At 33.9% G+C, this 18291-nt stretch overlaps 3 protein-coding genes across 4 annotated transcripts; all 3 read right to left on the bottom strand.

Moving 5' to 3' along the window:
- Positions 1-625: 625 nt before the first annotated feature.
- LOC110623629 (non-specific lipid-transfer protein 1) lies at positions 626-1372 on the bottom strand. The gene is made up of 2 exons (XM_021768630.2): positions 927-1372; positions 626-844 (listed from the first exon to the last, which is right to left on the bottom strand). Exons 1-2 carry the CDS (start codon positions 1268-1270, stop codon positions 835-837), a joined length of 354 nt encoding a protein of 117 aa, XP_021624322.1. The 5' UTR covers positions 1271-1372; the 3' UTR covers positions 626-834.
- A 3333-nt stretch (positions 1373-4705) lies between these two features.
- On the bottom strand, positions 4706-9965 carry LOC110622875 (MACPF domain-containing protein CAD1). Its single transcript, XM_021767567.2, has 7 exons — positions 9218-9965; positions 8042-8280; positions 7772-7967; positions 7595-7672; positions 6821-7004; positions 6538-6701; positions 4706-5659 (listed from the first exon to the last, which is right to left on the bottom strand). The coding sequence occupies exons 1-7, from the start codon at positions 9497-9499 to the stop codon at positions 5027-5029; spliced, it is 1776 nt and encodes a 591-aa protein (XP_021623259.1). The 5' UTR covers positions 9500-9965; the 3' UTR covers positions 4706-5026.
- A 2510-nt stretch (positions 9966-12475) lies between these two features.
- Positions 12476-16802, bottom strand: LOC110622924 (serine/threonine-protein kinase STY13). 2 transcript variants are annotated; one of them, XM_021767664.2, is made up of 7 exons: positions 16237-16802; positions 15747-16126; positions 15001-15133; positions 14643-14838; positions 13893-14017; positions 13359-13517; positions 12476-13114 (listed from the first exon to the last, which is right to left on the bottom strand). In XM_021767664.2, exons 2-7 carry the CDS (start codon positions 15983-15985, stop codon positions 12824-12826), a joined length of 1143 nt encoding a protein of 380 aa, XP_021623356.1. In that variant the 5' UTR covers positions 15986-16126; positions 16237-16802; the 3' UTR covers positions 12476-12823. The 2 variants fall into 2 exon arrangements, with proteins under 2 accessions (XP_021623356.1, XP_043816159.1); XM_043960224.1 differs by having other exon boundaries at positions 15747-16802.
- Positions 16803-18291: the final 1489 nt, after the last annotated feature.

Here is an 18291-nt window from a genome sequence, read left to right as displayed (position 1 = left end):
AAAGTTGTTAAGGGTCGGTTAGTTTGTTGAATTTCTGTTCTCCACCTCAAACCTATATATAAACATAACTACCAATCAATGCACAGCATCTAAGTTTCCAAAATACAGTTACTTTCTTAGGGTCTATATTGACCCGAAGTATCTCTCGGGAGATCAATAGAACTTCCTTTAGAGCAATTGTTAAAGATTCAGTGGGTCGGTTAATGGGTTAATTATTCGGGTTACAAGGATAGTGTTTACTCCCCAGCTTTAGCTGAAGTTATGAGGGTTCACGATATTCTCAGTTGGTTAAAAGTACAGGTATGGGGCATATTATTTTGGAGATGGATTCAAAGGAGGTTGTTGGTGCTATAAATTCTGATGAGGAGCAGATTTTGGACTGTCAACTTTTATTTTCACGATGATCTCATTGGTTTATTGCATGATTTAATTATTCACACTTTCGCTAATGCGGCTACTTTACAGATTAGTTCTCGAGTTTGGAGTGTTATTTTTTTTTTTCACTTAACAATTTAGGTCTTGGGGTGACCTCTTGGCTACGGATTAGTTGTAGTTCATTTGTTAAGTTTTGTCTGAATATTAATAACAGAATATTACTTTAAAAAAATATCAAATCAAACCCTCATGATAAACATGGATTTTATTTCTGACAAAGGACCCAAAATAGCGTCCCAAAAGATAGTAAATGAACCGTACAAAACAGGGCTAACTAACCAACGACCCGGCCATGCGATGGAGCCAGTAAGCTTTTCCTAAGCTTGAGGCTTTATTATTATTCATTTATTCTTCTCTACCTGATCCATCTCAGCGTCCAAAATCGCTGCTCTATCCTCTTCACTTGACGCTGCAACACAAAATATTAAGTTCTAATTAGAACCAAGAGCAATTTCTCAATAATTTATACAATATCATATATAGCCACTTACTTGGCGCAGTTTGTAGAGAAGCTGATCTTGTAAGGAATGTTAACTCCACATTTACGGGGGAGAGCATCTGCGGTTGGTTGTTTGATTCCCTTGATGCTTCCGGCAGCTGATTTCAAGCACTGACAAGCCGTTCGACGGTCGGCGGTGGTTCTAGCAGCGGCGTTGATGGCCCTGACTCCATTACAGCATGGTCTAGGAGGGACAGCCCCAGTTGTCTTGAGGTAATTAACACATGGGGAGAGTGCACTCGCCACTTGACCACACGTTATGGCTTGTGCAGTCATTGGAGCTGCAACCAGCATGCACACCACAACAATAACGCTAACCATCTTAAGAGCGGCCATGGCTTTGTTTGTGAGGATCAAATGCTAAATTTGTTGTATTATGTTAAAGAGATTTGAAGCTTTTGGAGTATGAGTGAGCGAGTGTGAAGATTACAGGGTTGGTGTTATATAGAATACAGCTGCTGGCAATGGGACTGTGTGAACACCTAGACCACGTATGGTCTCTGACGATTGTTTAGTTTCCTGTTGGGCCCAATTTAATGCATGGGATGGGACGACATGTGGATATAACATGCAGAAGCATGGCACAGCCCGCAGGAATACGGAGTTTATTTGCGGCATCAAAGTGTTGAATACCACAACTTTTTTTTTTTTTTTAAATAAATTTATATGCATCCCATTGTATTATTGAGTTAATAAAATTTTATTAATTTAAATATAAATATTATTATAATTTTAAATAATATATTATTATTATTTATTGATGAAATGTATATACAAACATACGTGTAAAATTTTCTCCTCTTTGATCTGTAGTGGCACTTTCCTCATCTTCCGCCTCTATCGTCACTGAAGAACAGTGTCCAACGCACAGCCATTTGCATTCGTGGATTCCCTTTTCTTCCGCTTCTCTCATCACTGAAGATGAGTATCCAATGCACAGCCATCTGGATTCATGGATAAGTTCGAACCGCTGATCAATTATTTTAATATTTAATTGGATAATTTTGTAAAGAAATTATTCATTTTTTTATTTTAAATTTATAATTATTTACACATAAATTTAAAAATATAATTATTTTAAGAAAATTTTAATGCCAAAATAATAAAATTTATACTGTATAGCGATTAATATATATATATATATATCTGTTTAATTTATTATTATTTATTATACTTTTTGATTAATAAAATTGAAAATATTAGACAACTATTTAAAAAGTAATTTTTTATTGAAAGAACTTTATGTTATTATTAAAAATAATTTTCATTAAGAAATAAGTTGATTTACAATTATTATGAATCAATTGATTATATTGAAATAAATATATTTTAAAAAAATAATAATAAAATAAAAGTATATTTTAAAATTATTTAAATAATTCCAGATCAACTTAATCCATCAAAGTTTTTCCAATTAAGATTAAAACACTTAAATATATGGCAGATTATTCTTGTTGTAATGAAGCGTTTGCAGTCTCGTTGGGATCCATCTCCGCCAGAAATGAATCCGTCCAATCAATTATGGGCTTGGGTTAGCTCTTCAAGCGGGCTTCAAGGGCTTTAAATTAAATTTCATTGTTTTTCTAGAAAAAAAAATTAATAAAACGTTGTATAATTTTTAAAAGATAGAATTTTTTTTCAATTTTTTTATTATTGATTATTGTAGGGATAATTTAACCTTTTCATAATTTTTTAATGATAAAATTAAATGAAAGCTTTTCTATTGATAAAGATAAAAAAATAAAATATTTTAATAAATTTTTAAAAATATAAAAAATTAATTTATTAATAATGACAATTTTTTAAAAAAATAAATTATAAATTTTTACAGAACTTGTCATTAATTTTGAATGACTACCTAATAATTAACACGTGGCAGAATTTACTTTCTAATTTTATATTTATATTTTTATATAAAAAAATGAAAAATTATTTTATCAAATTAAATAAACAACACATTTAAGCTATCAATTATCTCAAACCAAAAATTTTACTATATCTATTAAAATTTTAAAATTTTAATTTGCAATTTTATGCATTATATTATTTCTAAAAATCAAACATCTTTTTAAAATAAAAATTTCAGACTTTTGATATAAAATGAGTGTGTGACAAAATTTATTTAAATTAATTGAAATAAAATTTTAAAAGTTATCACACACTTGTTTTATATAAACAACTGAGATTATTTTAGGTTAATTGAAATAATATTTGAAAAATCAAGTTATATTATTAAACATTCATTTTATCTAAACATTTTCAAATTTTATATTGCAAAAATTAATTATTTAAAACTCATTTTATTATATTTATTAAAAAATGTAAAAAATAGTAAATAAAACACTAATTCATTATATATTTATAGATATATGATTTAGAGAAAAAATAAAAAATATCTTCAGTACAACCGCTAATGTAGTTGAAAGTTGCTCGTCCTTTCCTAACTCGAATGACGAAAGTGAGTCCCCTTGTTCTGGGAAGCCAAAGCTTCTATGATTAGCGGATGTTCCTTTGAATTTCTTGGAAGTTCAGCGGACGGTCTACCCTACCCATCTCTTGCTAAAGCTGCATTCCCTTTTAACATCAATTGCCCCATCAAACTTGATTTTAACTATCTGGGAGGAGGTTTCCAAGTATTCGGCTGAATACTCTCATGATTGCTTAACCCCTGCAACTCCCCATTAACGGAATAAAAGTCATGGGAATAATCTGAAGTCATAGAAGTAACTGGTTGAGTAAACTGAAATTTCCCATGAGAGGCAAAAAGCTATCTTCTTTAGTTGCGCTATCAAATCAACTTTCTGAGAAGTATGCCATTATACTTCTCTTCTCTTGTACGAGAAAAGTAATTTGGGAGAAATTTAATAAGTTATTAAATTATAGTTAAGTGTAATATACCGATTTGTCATTTAGTTTGTTCTAGATTTTCTAGAAAATAAGTTCCATGAAAATATATATCTTGAATCAAACAAGATGTAGGAAGAGTACAGCTATGGGCATGCTTGAGTTGAAGGGTCCACTTTCAAAGTCACAAGTCAGAAATCTATAATTCTCCTTTATCATCGACTTGCAAGCTCTGAATTGTTGTGTTGTTTTCTCAAGGGTCCCTTGCGTGAAGAAAATTGATGTCCACCATCAAAGGTCGCTCTTAATTCAGCTTGGTCCTGAAAACCAATGTGGACTGGGTCGGTGCAGTAGACGTCCGCTCAGCGTCCAGAACGGGGTGGCAAAGTATGTCGAGAAATTGGGAACATATTGGCAGAGCAACTCATAGCTCAATTGATATCATGGAGAATACATTTGATTGGTAATGGACTTGATTGGTAATACATTTGATCCCTGCAGCCTTGGACTATAGCACCTCCTGATAAGAGGAGCAGCTTGTTTTCAGACACGATGATTTTAGCAGCTACAATGTTGTTCCTGCCAATTGGCAATTTGAACATAATCCTGAAGGCGGTCGATTCTAGTAAAAATTTGTATATCAAAAAATATTTGTTTTTAAGTGCGACAGAACAAAAGGTATTAATCAAGATCCTGAATAATAATTGCAGCTTCTCAAAGATCTCTATTCAGAATGACTTTTTATCAGCCAAATCAAGCTCCTTTATGATTTCAGGAATAGGCACATAACCAAGGAAGACTTCATAAAACATCCAAGTTATCATGTAAAAAAGCCTCGTTTCAAAGGACTGCACTTTGTCAGCTAGAGCAAGGCAATTAGAGTCGCAGAGTGGCGGATACACTTGGATAAAAAAACAAGCTTGTGTCTGGAAAAACAAAAAATCCTGAATCTGTATTATAAATATATAAAATAATCACATTGGAAGGCAAACTCTTTCTACATCCTTTCATCACTTAATACCGAGAAGTTAAATTTCTCTACATAATTCACAGATAACAGAGAAAACAGAATTGGCCTCTGAAATTGGGAAAAACCCCACTCCAAAAAACACCTACTTACACATCCTCTCAAGCCACCTCACATACTTTCAGTGGTTTATATGGAAGATAACATGAATCCATATGCATCAAAAGCACATCCTCTACAATATAACATTGCAAATCATCATACAAACCACAACAGTGAGCTCAGTAATTCAGCAATGAATATTTCATTCTCAAAACAATTTTACCTTTCTCCACGCCGAGCTTTCCTCCAGTAACCAACCAATGGCCTGGAGGATCTTGTGGCCCCTTGCTCATCTCAGACACATCAATAAACTTCGCCAACTTCTTGCCCACAGTGTTTTCTGTTAAACCTGAACTTGAGCCCCCAGGGTTGGTATTATTTACAGAAGGGACTTTCTTTGACTTGTCATTAGGGGCATGATCCCACAGAGATCTTCGTATTGTGCAACCAGGTAGTCTGGAATAGAGGAGTTTCATGTATAGAACATTTCTTGACCCAAAGTCCCACACTCCAAGTTGAGCTCCTGTGACTATGTACACTCCAGAGAAATCACCTATAAAGCTTTCAGGATTCTCCACTGGTGCAGTGCTTACATGAGAGAAATTCTTCCATTTCACTGGCTCAAACCATCGACTATCCTGCTCCTCAGGTCCCTGCCATTTAGGAGCACCAATTGGAACATGGGTGTCCCAATATGGAAGAAGGATTTTAGGAAGGGATGCTACGTGTTCAATATGAATACACAGCCGATTCTGCTTGGCTCCTTCTAGAGATAAGCGCATGCCTGTCACAGGCTTTTTTCCAACTGATATCTGCATCCCGAGATATCCCAAAATCAAAACCAAATTTTAATAAGGCTTACCAATTGCCTTAGTTGGCAAGATTTTGTTAGGTTATTAATGTATACAACATATACTTGCAGCTAGAGAACCATGTCTTTTCTCAATATATAATTTTTTATCAGAATGGCCAATAATTATCTCATCCTAAAATAGTTAAAAGCTTTAAAGCAAGATACTGACTTGGAATGTGGTGAAAACACCATAAAAAATTCCAGATGCTACATCAAATGCAATGGAATAATCTCAATTTCATTTGGACAACCAAATGCTCACTGAATGATACAGAAGGGCAAACCAGTCACTGAATTTTAACAATATTTTGAACATCAACCATTTATGGAAAATTTCATAAGCCTTCTAGTTCATGGAGAATAAACCAGACCCAGGCAAATGAAATTAACAAAACTCAGAAAGGTGAATAAGGATGGAATACAGTGGTGTTGCATGATTTTCCTGTATATTCCCTCATTTGATTCTGATCAGTAGCATTTGTCTATTGTAAGCTAATTTTGATAAGAAATAGAGAGTGCTAGATAGAGATGCAATCACACTATGATCAACACCAGGAACATCTAAAGACAGGAAGACCAGGAAACTTGGAATTGCTCCAAGGAAGATTCTATCGAATAAATCCAGATAAACAAAAGAGAAACTAAACCAGTTAAAGAAAAAAAGGAGCAAAGCTCTCTCTCTCTCTCTCTCTCTCTCTGCATGTGTGGGGCAAAATGTGATAGCTGAGAAAGGAATTCTCTTCTTCATGTCCTAGCAGTAAATCTTTCATCCTATAACCCCAAAATCTTGCAAATAGTTGTTCTATCTTTCACATGGCACTAGAAAAGAAGGTATACCTGCTCCTGGCTTACATAGAGCTTTGGCCCCATCATGCTGAATTGCAAAGATGGGCAAACAGGTTCCTTTCTTTGGTGGCCAGGAATATTTTCCTGTACAGGAGCCCATACTCGAGGAATCTGAAACTCCAGAAAATATCTCAGCTCTTCAATCGGGGGCTTGTCTGTGCATAATTATTAAAAATTTCAAAGTCACAATCAAGAAGAATGCTTTAATATTAGCCACACAACACATAAAAGGGGAACTATACACATACACAGAGGTCCAATGAATCAATCTTACATTCAAGGTATAAACCGATTGCACGTGTCAGATGCTCTTTTCCAGGTGCCCCATTAAGGAGATCAGTGATAGGAACAAAAGTCATTTCAATGACATCTGGAGAGTATCTCACAGTTCTTTCCCAGCGGCTGTGGTTTTGTTCCAAGTCATCTCCTCCCCTCCTCCGAAAAATTATTGTAACATCCTGTATCAATTAAGGATTTTATAAAAAGAAAAAAAGCTTAGATTTGAGGAAACATGTTTCAGCACTAATGATAAGAAACTGCACAAACAAATTTAGGCCAGCCTCACATGCAATTTGCAAACTACAAACTTGTAAGATGCATATTAAAAAGAAATGTAATGCCATATTTCCATCATGTCATCAATCTAGTGATCTACATCAAATCCTATTTGATTCATAATTACAATTACCCGTGTCATTGTGGTCAACTGTCATTGAAACCAAATTATTTGACTAAGCAAAATGCAATAAGTAAAATGCTTTTAATATGCTTCATTTATGCCATTAGATAACTCATGCACAGATATCAAATGAAGTGCATATGGAGGGACTCGTTTCGTTCTAGCATCCTGATAAGTACTTTTGGCACATATAGTTTAAGTTTATCAGATGTGAATCTCTAGGCTGATATAATGTCATGAATGAAAAACCTTCTATCATTAAAACAACGATGCAACGATTTCAAAAGAAAAAACAACAAAAAAGATATGTCACAAAACTTAAGCGAAACAGCAATTTGAAAGAACATATATTAAATGTATGCTACATACTTCTTTCCCAGTAAGATATGGAGCACTTGTGGGTTGTGGATATATCCCTTGGCTGTTAAATATGCCAGAATCACCACCCTACAAAATTCATGAACAATTTATTTTAAGCCAATGGCAATCGAGAACAGAAAGCGCACTAAGGAAGAAAAACAAACAAAGAAATATTCTGGAACTAGCCTTATCCTTGATTTTCATAGGACCTGAACTTGTATGACTTTCCGTGTCAAAGAACCTCTGATTTCCAATATCCTGAACATAGTTTTTAATCTCCATGGTTGACAAAGGGGATGATTGATGTTGTTTAACATATATCATATCCTTACCACCAATAGTCACTGAAGTGATAACATGGGTTCCAAAGTTTTCAATGAAGCTGTCAAAAAAAGTCATAATTAATATTTGAAGCAATAAAGCCAACAATTCTCCTCTAATAATCAATTTTTGTACCTTGCCAAGGATGCAGGGTCCCAAAAATTTGGGACAGCCTGTTTAACATTATCCTGCAACACTAATGGGGATTTCATAAGTTGGACCTTTACAAGCGGAATATAAAATCCGTCCATAGAGAGGGTCTTCGTAGATGCAGCATCAATATGCTTCGAACCAGTAAAGCTAAATGCAGAATTGAAGCTGCCCAAGGGTAAAACTCCAGATATATTAGCCTTTTGATTAAAGTACTCCACCATCTGCAGTGACCACCATGAGAAGTAAATGAGAATAACTTTAGGTAACCACTATTTCATGGTTAACAGCTACAAATAAGAAAATGCCAATGCTATTTATTGAGCATTTCAATCTATTGCACCACATAAATTAGCTATTAATATTTAATATTTGAAACTCTTTTTCTATAAGACCAAAATACCCTCAACCACCTCACCATCATGACCAACAACTTGAGATCAGTCAAACAACAAATCTGATTCTTTAATATTTAATGCAACTCCAGACAATGTTCAGCAATATATACTTCAACATTCTAAGCTTTTGAATCCTAGACGGGGTACTTATGCAAGATTCTATATAGAATTTTAAAAAACAGTATTTGAAAAAATTGTCCATAGTGTAACTAAATACAAAATAAGAATTACCCCAAGAAATCATCAAGTATGATGACAAGGGCTCATTTACTACCCAGGGAGGAAAATGTGAGATATAGCACAAAGAAACCGCCCTAGTATAGATTTGCATGTCTAAGCCTGGATTGACCGATTGAGCAGAAGACATCAAGTTTAACTGGAGTTGCTGTTGGCCCAAGCTCAACTACTCTAATTTAAGCCCCTCTATGGAGACTAGCGTCAGCTTCAGCAACTTCAGAGGCTTAAATGAACTCGGTCATCTATTGCATTTTTAAATGTGCCCAGAACTTACTATTTAAAAGGTCTAAATCCTTAGATCCAAAAAGAAGATATATTCACTTCTACTGAAACCCAATTCTCAAACCTTCAATCCCAAACTCAGAGCTAGCAGCCCATCTCACCACCAAAAACCTACCACATTGCCATAAACTAAAATATAAAAACTACCAACACACTAAAACGCCGGAATAGGCAGGCCTATAGAAGAAACATAAATAATTAAACAATTCAAGAGAAGGCACATAGTATGTTTAGCAGACTGTACCTCATAGAAAGTGCAAACACCAGAACTCTGGCGAGTCTTAGGATCGGAAGACTTGTTGATGTCTCTGGAAACATTGGCCAGCTCAATATCATCATACAAAAAGAGATTTTTAGTATGTTCCTCGTCAATCTGGACCACCCTAGAACCCACTACTCCTTTGCAGTACAGCAACCTCGTATCGAAGTTCACATCGAATCCTCTCCCTAGAGCTTGCACAGCATTCATTGCCGTGTGCATAGCCGCCGCATCTGCCCTTGAATTTCCAATTGCATTCTCCCCCATTTCTCATCAGAGAATCGTCTAGCGATTTCCTTCAATATCCCTAAAATCCCAATTAACCTATACGATTACTCAGCCTCATCATGCACAAACCCAACCCCGACCCTAACCTCTCCAGCAATTTCCCCCTTCACCGTCGAATTATCAGAAGTTCACGAAATCGAAGACCTCGAGAGATGCTAAGATGAAACCCATATCCCAAAAACCACATAGTTCAATGGTTTCCTTAAGGGGGAAAAAAAATAGAGGTTGCTGAGGGATAGAGTCTTCAAACGCGATTCTGAATGGAGAAGAGATGACGAGAGGTTGATGAATTACAATAAAATATAAATCTGAATCTTCTCCGGATCTTGAATCCCATGGAAGATTTATCTAATCTTCTGTGGTGTTCTCACAAAATTGCTGGGTAAAGTTGTTTCTTGCTTTCGTGTCTGTGTGTACCTTTACTTCTACTACTAGAGGCATTGACTTCCAGTCTCCTTTTTTTTTTCTTAAATGCAGTGTTGTCAGCGCGTTGGTTTGCCTTGGAAATTAATCGTTTCATTGTATGTGATTGCGACACGTAGACTTCAGTTTCATCCGACGGTAATGAGACGTACGCATGCCCGAGTTTGATGACCTTTCTAGCAGACTATATTTGTAATATAACATTTTTATTTTTGTTTTTATTTAAGAGTTTACTAATAACATAAGAAAATAATTTTAATTACATTTTCATATGATATTATACCATTTCAAAATAATATTATATAATTTTATGTAATATTGACAATTAAAAATTAATACAATAAACATTGAATTAAAGAGTTAAATTTAACCGGTTAGTCTTCTCATGTTTAAAGTATAAAAAATAGGTTAAAGTATTTAGTTCAAATTTTCTCGTTTTGAACATTTATTTTTATAATAAGAAAAAAAGGAAAAATTATTTCTCATTAAATAGTCCATCGATTAAGCTTGAATTTTATGCTTCATTCGAATAAAAAATTAGCAAAAATTGAAAACTTCCAAAAGATAGAAAATATTAGAAATGTATTATTATAGATTTGATAGCTTAAAGTCATTCATTTCCGCAGGGAGTCCATCTCAATTAATGAGTGTTAGGTAGAAATGAAGTCCAAATACAAATCCATGACTCAGCAAAATTCTAATAAATATCCCAAATAAAATTCCCTTCCCTTGTCCACAATTCTCTAGCATTTATGTCCAAGAGAGGTTTTCTGTTAGGAGCAATAATTGCATCCATGGCTCTATGGATGGATTCCGTGAGCAACAAGTGATTACCCATTTCTGAAAATAAAACCACTTACATTAATTTTCTCCATTTTTTTTAAAATATTAATTAAACATCAAAATTATTGGGTATTTTCTGGAGCAAATTGGGAAGTAAATGGAAAGCCATGTAAAATTGTACTCAAATAGAACATTAGATACAATTGAGGAGGTTTACAAGTGTCAAATTGAGAAAAAATTTATTTGAATCTAATTTACTATGAATTTAAAACACAAATAAATAATATAATTTATATAAACATTAAATACAACTCATTTATTTAGTATTTTGGATTCATTATAAAGTGGATTTAAGTAAGAATCGGCGGATGATAATTGTAGAGCACATGAAGAGTACCAGAGAGCATGGGAAGTCCATAATTCAGCAGAAGCTGTGACTTGTCAGGAGGAGGTAGAGAGATACTGGACCATCACTATGCACCAAATTATCCTTTTGATGTCATCTCAAATTTGATCATCCATGGGATGTATGTATCATATAAGGTTGGATATGGATGACCAATTAAGCAGTTGTTTTGTCAGCAAGTTAGTACCTTTTGTCAGCCAGCTCTGGAATAGTTTTGTTGGCTACTCCATGTATGATCATTATTATTAACAAGTGAACACGTGTGTATCCTTCCATTTCATTTTCATTTTTTCTTTCTTGGAAATTGGAATATATAGAATTTTCTTGCTTAGATTATCGCCGTCTGGAATTTGTCAATTTTCTAAGCTTTGGAACGTGTATGGTTAACTTTTTTTTCTTTCTGGGGTGACGATTTTCTAAGCTGTGGAATTTGTTAATAGCATTTTAACAACAACGATAATATCAATTAATTTTTACCTCAATGCTATTAAAATAGTCTCTAGGAGATCTTAAGATGGAGTTTTAATTAATAATAATAATTACAAAAGCATCCACCAAATTTTGGCAATTGTCATGTTGCACTCCACTACATACTCCGTCCAAACTTAATAAGGAAATAAAAAAGTCAATTTTTATATTTTATTAGACCAAGCATTAAAGCTTAAGCGCTACATATATGTATATATTCCCTTAACAGCTCTTATCAACATACTTATCTATAACAAACCCATTATAATAGTGTGGTCTGCTTATAATATATTATTCTAAAAACTATTTACATTGCCTTTAGCTTTTGTCAATCTTCACATATCTTTTATCTACTTTGTTTTCATATATATATATATATATATATAGAGAGAGAGAGAGAGAGTTAGTGTGGATGTGGAAATGCTAATCTACGTAGCAATCCAACAGTTCTAACCGTTGGAATTCAAAAGCAGTTGTGCAGTCCAACTCAACATAAATCTGAATCATCCCACACCCCCCCCCCCCTTCATTTTCTTTCAGAAAGATTTTTTTTTTTTTAATAAATCCTCATAAAAAAATTAAGTGGCCTCATGTTTCAATTGGATTAACGCTTTTTAACCAACCAAACTACAGAGATTGCACTTTCACTCGTTTCATAATTAGGTAACTAACAAAATTAAGAAGCAAGAAAACAAAAAACGATGTATACATGAACTGTTAATGCAAAATAACAAACAAAAGAAAAAGGAAAGAAATAAAGAATAGGAAAAGAAGCTTAACTCAAGTCTCAACAACAGCAAATTCTTCAACTTTCTTGAAATATTAACCAGTTATGCGTTCATATATATCTATGGTCTCTATCAAAACAAAAGCACTAGCAAAGCAATCTCTTCAACTTTAGCCATAAAAATTGAAAATCGAATGTCAAGTTGTAGTACTGCAACCATCTGTGGAATAAGTTACAAAGGATATGGATATGGACATAAAGATTTTTCTAAATCCACTATCTGCTGTACAACAAGGCGAGCAGATATATAGGTCTCTCTCTACTCATCTTTTTATTTACTAATCAACTTCCCTCGTTAACATCGTTTTCCAGAGTTTCATTCCTTTGCTAATAGTCCTTGTCTAATCAATTAACCCATTCATTGACAATATATATCTCTATGACAGCACAAATTTTTTTGAGCTGGGACAAAAGGAAACATTCCAAAACTTACCCCTCATTGAGAATTTCTAGTCCTCTTAGCTGCGAACAACTGGCGAAGGAAAGAAAACTTTCCTCTTGCACGGGCAGAAAACTCTGTCATGGTGCCATTACTTGATGCTGCTGTCTCATGGCTATCAGATTCTGGTACATCTGTTGGTGGCGGAGAAAGGGTGAAAAGGAAGGCATTAAGCATGCGGATGATCTGGCTGAAACTGGGCCTCAAGTTAGGGTCTTCAACCCAACATGATTGAATGATAAATGCAAGATCAGGGGATATGTCCTCTGGAATACTGGGCCTCTCTTGCTGCATTTCAAATAAAAATAGTTGTTTAAAAATAAAGCTAAGTCGTGATAGCGACACAAAGTGTAGCCTGCAAGGATATTCCTTTAACATCATGACCAAATAACACAAGAACAGTAGTATCTTTCTTCATATAATACTGCATTCGGCGAAACAATCTTTCAATCAAAAGCAATAAATCCCAAACTAAATGAATAGAAAGCTTAAAACACAGGTAAATCACAGTACCAACTGGCAATTTTTTCACCTTAAAAGCAGCTGCATAAGCAGCCTGCAAATTTGACATGCCTTCAAATGGCATGCGGTTGGTCAGCAACTCCCATAAGACAATTCCAAAGCTGTAGACATCAACCTTGTTATTGTAATGCTTCTTCTCTCCCTGCCGCAATGTCACCGTGCTATACAACTGCAAAGCCATTGTTAATAAAAGTGCTGAACAATTAAGGTAAAAATTACAACCCAGTAAGACAATATAAAAAGATCAAAGGACAGAGCTAATATTAAATTAGTCTAACCTAGCCATGAGATTTTATGATCTCATTAGGAGATTAAATTTTGGTAGAAAGAAAATTAGTTATCCCCTGAGGAACTAATGAAGAGGGTACAAAATGAACCCTTGCCAAAATGGAAGAGGAATCCATTAAGTAAAACTATTCTGTTGCATAAAGAGACATTTACTGATGTTTGCCTGCAAATTACATGGTTGACATGCCATCTTCAGTTATTCACATCAGATAATATCAAAACAAAAACGATCAATTCATGTAAGCAGATCACAAACCTCAGGAGCCATCCAGCGGTATGTCCCAGTTTCAGCAGTCATCATTTCAGTCACAGATTCCTCTCTTGCAAGGCCAAAATCTGCAAGCTTCAGAGACTTCTGGCTTGAGGTAAGCAACAAATTATCTGCAATAATGGTTAAATTTTGTACATCATTGCTGAATGCGTTGAAGACATGTTCTTAATGCATAAAATACATAAGAATGTCATCCACAAAATGGAATCCACTCTCCCTCCCCACTAGTGCAGAATCTCAGGACTAAAGGATAAACTTAAATAAGAACTCAGTTCAAGCATCTCTGTGTCAATGATCTAAAAGGATTATGCGTAGAATAGTATTAGAACAGTAAGACAAAAAAGACACAAGTATGTCTCTTTTACAAACAATAATTAGTGCTAGATACAGTCAACTTCAGCGAACATGTGGTCATAGAGATGACAGAAAAGATGCAGGACCGTACATAGGCTTTCTCTTTGATAATAGAGGAGGTGGACAATATCAACCCAGAAAATAATCACTGGAGGCAGAGATGGGATGCACTGTATAGGGTCCACAAGTGCACCTGGTCCCATAATCTCTGAGGAATTATCCTCCCTCCAGCACCCCTGCCGTCCTAGCTTGAAGTTCTAGATCTAGATCTACCAACAACCAACCCCAAAAGAATTGACAAAACCGAAAGCATAAGCTTTGGACTAGAGAGAAAAGATGCCTAAAAGATTAAGAATTCTTTCAAAATATTCTTTCAAGTACCTGGTTTCAGATCTCTGTGTATAATCCCATTTGCATGCAGACAGTCCATGGCTCGAGCAACGTCAAGGGCAAAATTTATTGCCACACAAAGCTCTAGTTGTTTTGGACGAAGACTATTTAAATACTTACGAAGTGACATTCCAGGTAATAGCTCAGTTACTATCACCATTAGGGGCTCCTTACAAGCTCCAATGAACTGCAAAGCCGAGAAGCATACAATGTAAAGTTAAATGGAGATGAATAGGACAGATGACAGATACAAAATAGAGAAAACAAGATATCCAAAAATACAATCAAAATGCAAATAACTGCATAAGAGGAATCTCACGGGCAGACAGTTCATAATTTCGATGCTCACCTTGACAAGATTCTCATGTTTTACTCGAGACATCATGTTAACTTCACGGGCAAAACGATTCTCCAATGCAGCTCTTTCTTCTGAAGTGCTCCCTCGATTAAGCACTTTGATAGCAACAATTCGATCACCGTACCTGGAAAAATATTTGATTGCACCTACATAACAAGGACACTAGCTGCCAGAAATACTACTCTTGGACTCTCAGTGTGAAGGCACAAATGCACATTTTATTCAATGGAACAGGATCTACAAATAGTTCATATAATGAAACTTGGACAAATTTTAAAGATGAAAAGCATGTTTTAAAAATTTTACATGCCAATTAGGCATGATCTCAATCAGACATAAAAATAAAATATAATTCCAACAATTATGAAGAATAGTATAGATTTATAGCTCTTCAATTATGGATTATCATATCAATTATAATACAAATTCTGTTATCATTACACATCTATTATGACGAGAAAAAATCAGATATTTTAAGGGACAAGACATAATCTTTTGTGTACAGCATCCAGCCATGGCTAAAATTTTCTAAGAAGACTGGCTCTCTCATCCTAACTACAGCAATAATGCAGTATTTACCTCAGATTATTTATTTTTTAAAATTAAAAAGGGAAAATAATTGGTTTAAAAAAGAAAAAAAGTCAACTTCAGACTAGAACTAAATAAAACTTTGATTCATCATTGAACTAGCATTCCATAGTTGTATATACACAAACACACATGTAGAGAACACCGACCTTCCTTCATAAACTTTCCCATGAGCTCCCTCGCCAATTTTGGAGCCGATGAACAATAATTTGGGGTCAACGAGCAGACAATCATCAATCGACAGTTCCTGCGCCGTTAAAGAACCATTTTCAGTAAGTGTCGCCGGTTCTACCTCGACGGACCTCCGGAAAACAGGCTGCTGCTGCTCCTCTTCTGCCTCTCGTCCTCTGTTCTTGTCGCTGCTGCCGCTGCCGCTGCCGTAACTCATGTTGCAAACTCGGCAGCCTCAAATTATACCTGAATTTCTCATTTCTTTAAGTCTCTTAATCTTATTATCTCTATATTTCCACAATCGAAATCATTATCCAAAATCCCCAACAAGGTCTAGCAATAATCAGCATTTTCTCATCTGAGAAGAATCAAATTTTAATTCCATCAGCTACAGAGCTTTGATTTCGCTATAAATTTCTCGCCGATTAATCCGAATATAATTGGAAAAAAGAAGTAGGTTTTCTTCACTTGTTTTTTCAGGACTTGTCAGAATTTCACTTCAGCTGGAAGCCTCCTCTTGCTTGAAGTTTGTAAACAAAGAAAACCTAAGAAATTAAACGAGATGAAGCAAAAGCACCTACTTGAAGTCGACGCTAATAAATAAAAACAAAATAAAAATAAAAAATGAAAAATCACTGAAACTTGAAAACAACGTCGTCGTTTAAGCTATCAGAGAAACTCAGCATCAAAAACCTCACGCATACAAACAGAAAAAAGGATAGCTCCCTTTTGTCGCTTTCTTATCTCTTCTTTTGGAGCGGTCAGAGACGTTCCGATGAAGATATTCCGAGTATCAGTTCCGACGAGGGTTTAAAAAGTTGGAGATGGAGAGAAAAAGAAAAGGCTAGGATGAAAAGAAAGGAGGTTTTCGAAAAGAAGAGGGAGTGGTGTAAGGGAGAAATGTGAAGGCCAATGACAGGACGTCACGTGGATAGAAGGAATTGCAGGCCTTCGGCTTTCGAATATCTATTTTGATTAATCTTTAAAATATTAAATTACAATAAAATTAATCGAAAAGAAAAATTAAAATTAAATTACAATAAATTTAAAATGTAATAATGTAATGTGAGATATGACATGAGTCTGTGTGTGGGATGGACTAGATGGTGTGATAAGGTCTTCAAAGAATTGCTTAAGTGGATTTTTGATGGGTCAATGGTGATGCAAATAATGAAGGCGAGAGAAGGAAATGGAGGGGACAAGTTGTGATTTAGATGGTGGAGAAGTAGGAGAGAAGAAGAACTGGGAAGAAGGAAAGGGAGAGGGACAGATTGTTATCCAAAGTAATCGACAGACTAGTCTTGAAAACAAGAGGTGGGAGGGACAAATCAACATATATAAATAACCTCAAAAATGATATTGTGTTGAATTTTGTTTTCATTTGATTTTTTTAATATAAATAATTGAATTGAATTAAATAATTAAAATTATTATAAATATTAAACTGAATCAAATCGATCGAATTAAAAAAATTAAACTCATCGGTTTGAATCTTTTTTAATTAAAATTAAAAATTACCTTACACTAAAAAAGAATTAAAAAGGTTTTGATATGAAGAAAATGCGTGAAAATGAAAAATCATAAACAAAATGTCATTGAAGTTTCAATTCTCAAGAAGCTACTCTCATTTTAATTAAATTTATGATAAATTATCGATTAAATATTTGTATACCTTTGTTTAGAAAAATATATTTTAGGAGAAAATATCTTAGCATTTAAAACATTCAAAAAATTAATTGATAAAAATATTTTTTAAATTTAAAAAAAATATTTATTTAATTATTTCATAGTAAAATATTTTCTAAATTTAAATTATTTTTGGCAATAAACCGAGTCTTAGATATCAAAGAGAATTTTGAGGAATAAGAAATAGTGAGTGAAGTCTTAACATTTTTGCCCTAAATAAAATAAGTTTTATTTTTTAAAATAAAATTGAGCGAGGCCCACCTTCCAAGTCTTCCCTGATTTGCCTCGTGCTTACTAAAGAATCCATTTTCCAAGTCCCACCACTAAACTACGGTACAAAACTCTATTATTATTTAGAAAATTATTTTTTAGTCCTTTAAATACAATTTAATTAATAAATTTATTTTTATATTTTAAATTTTAATATTTTAATATTTAAAGGTTAATTCTATAAAATCTAACATTTTTTCATAAAAATACTGTTAATAAAAGATAAATAAGTTGATTCAAAAATAATAATAAAAAGATAAATGATTAAACAATTTTTTTTAAATGTATTATTTTAATTCATGAAATTTAATTCTATTAAAATAAGCTTTAAAAAAATTGAATCAAAAAAATCCATTTACAAATTTAAACAACAAATTAAAATTTCCAAATTCAATCTCCACACATAAAAAAAATTCAATACATTCAAAATTTAAATTCCATAAATCAAATAAAAATTAAAATTATGAAAAATTAAAAATCAAAATTCAATAGAAGTCCCTCACTATTTGCTATTGTTCACTGTTATATATTCCTTGCATCGCCCGTCGGCTGACGTTATGTCGCTCA

This window comes from Manihot esculenta, chromosome 9 (assembly GCF_001659605.2).
Source record: "Manihot esculenta cultivar AM560-2 chromosome 9, M.esculenta_v8, whole genome shotgun sequence".
Lineage (NCBI taxonomy): Eukaryota > Viridiplantae > Streptophyta > Magnoliopsida > Malpighiales > Euphorbiaceae > Manihot > Manihot esculenta.
The sequence above is the reverse complement of the archived record's forward strand: the minus strand, read 5'-3'. Positions and strand labels throughout refer to the sequence as shown.

Coding starts and splice junctions, on each gene's coding strand:
- LOC110623629 (XM_021768630.2), bottom strand. CDS start 1,270: ATGGCCGCTCTTAAGATGGTTAGCGTTATTGTTGTGGTGTGCATGCTG.
- LOC110622875 (XM_021767567.2), bottom strand. CDS start 9,499: ATGGGGGAGAATGCAATTGGAAATTCAAGGGCAGATGCGGCGGCTATG. Junction 7,673..7,771: donor CTATGAAAATCAAGGATAAG/GCTAGTTCCAGA, acceptor TGAATTTTGTAG/GGTGGTGATTCTGGCATATT. Junction 6,702..6,820: donor AATCGGTTTATACCTTGAAT/GTAAGATTGATT, acceptor AATTATGCACAG/ACAAGCCCCCGATTGAAGAG.
- LOC110622924 (XM_043960224.1), bottom strand. CDS start 15,985: ATGAGTTACGGCAGCGGCAGCGGCAGCAGCGACAAGAACAGAGGACGA. Junction 15,134..15,746: donor GGGAAAGTTTATGAAGGAAG/GTCGGTGTTCTC, acceptor ATATTTTTCCAG/GTACGGTGATCGAATTGTTG. Junction 14,839..15,000: donor AACATGAGAATCTTGTCAAG/GTGAGCATCGAA, acceptor TCGGCTTTGCAG/TTCATTGGAGCTTGTAAGGA.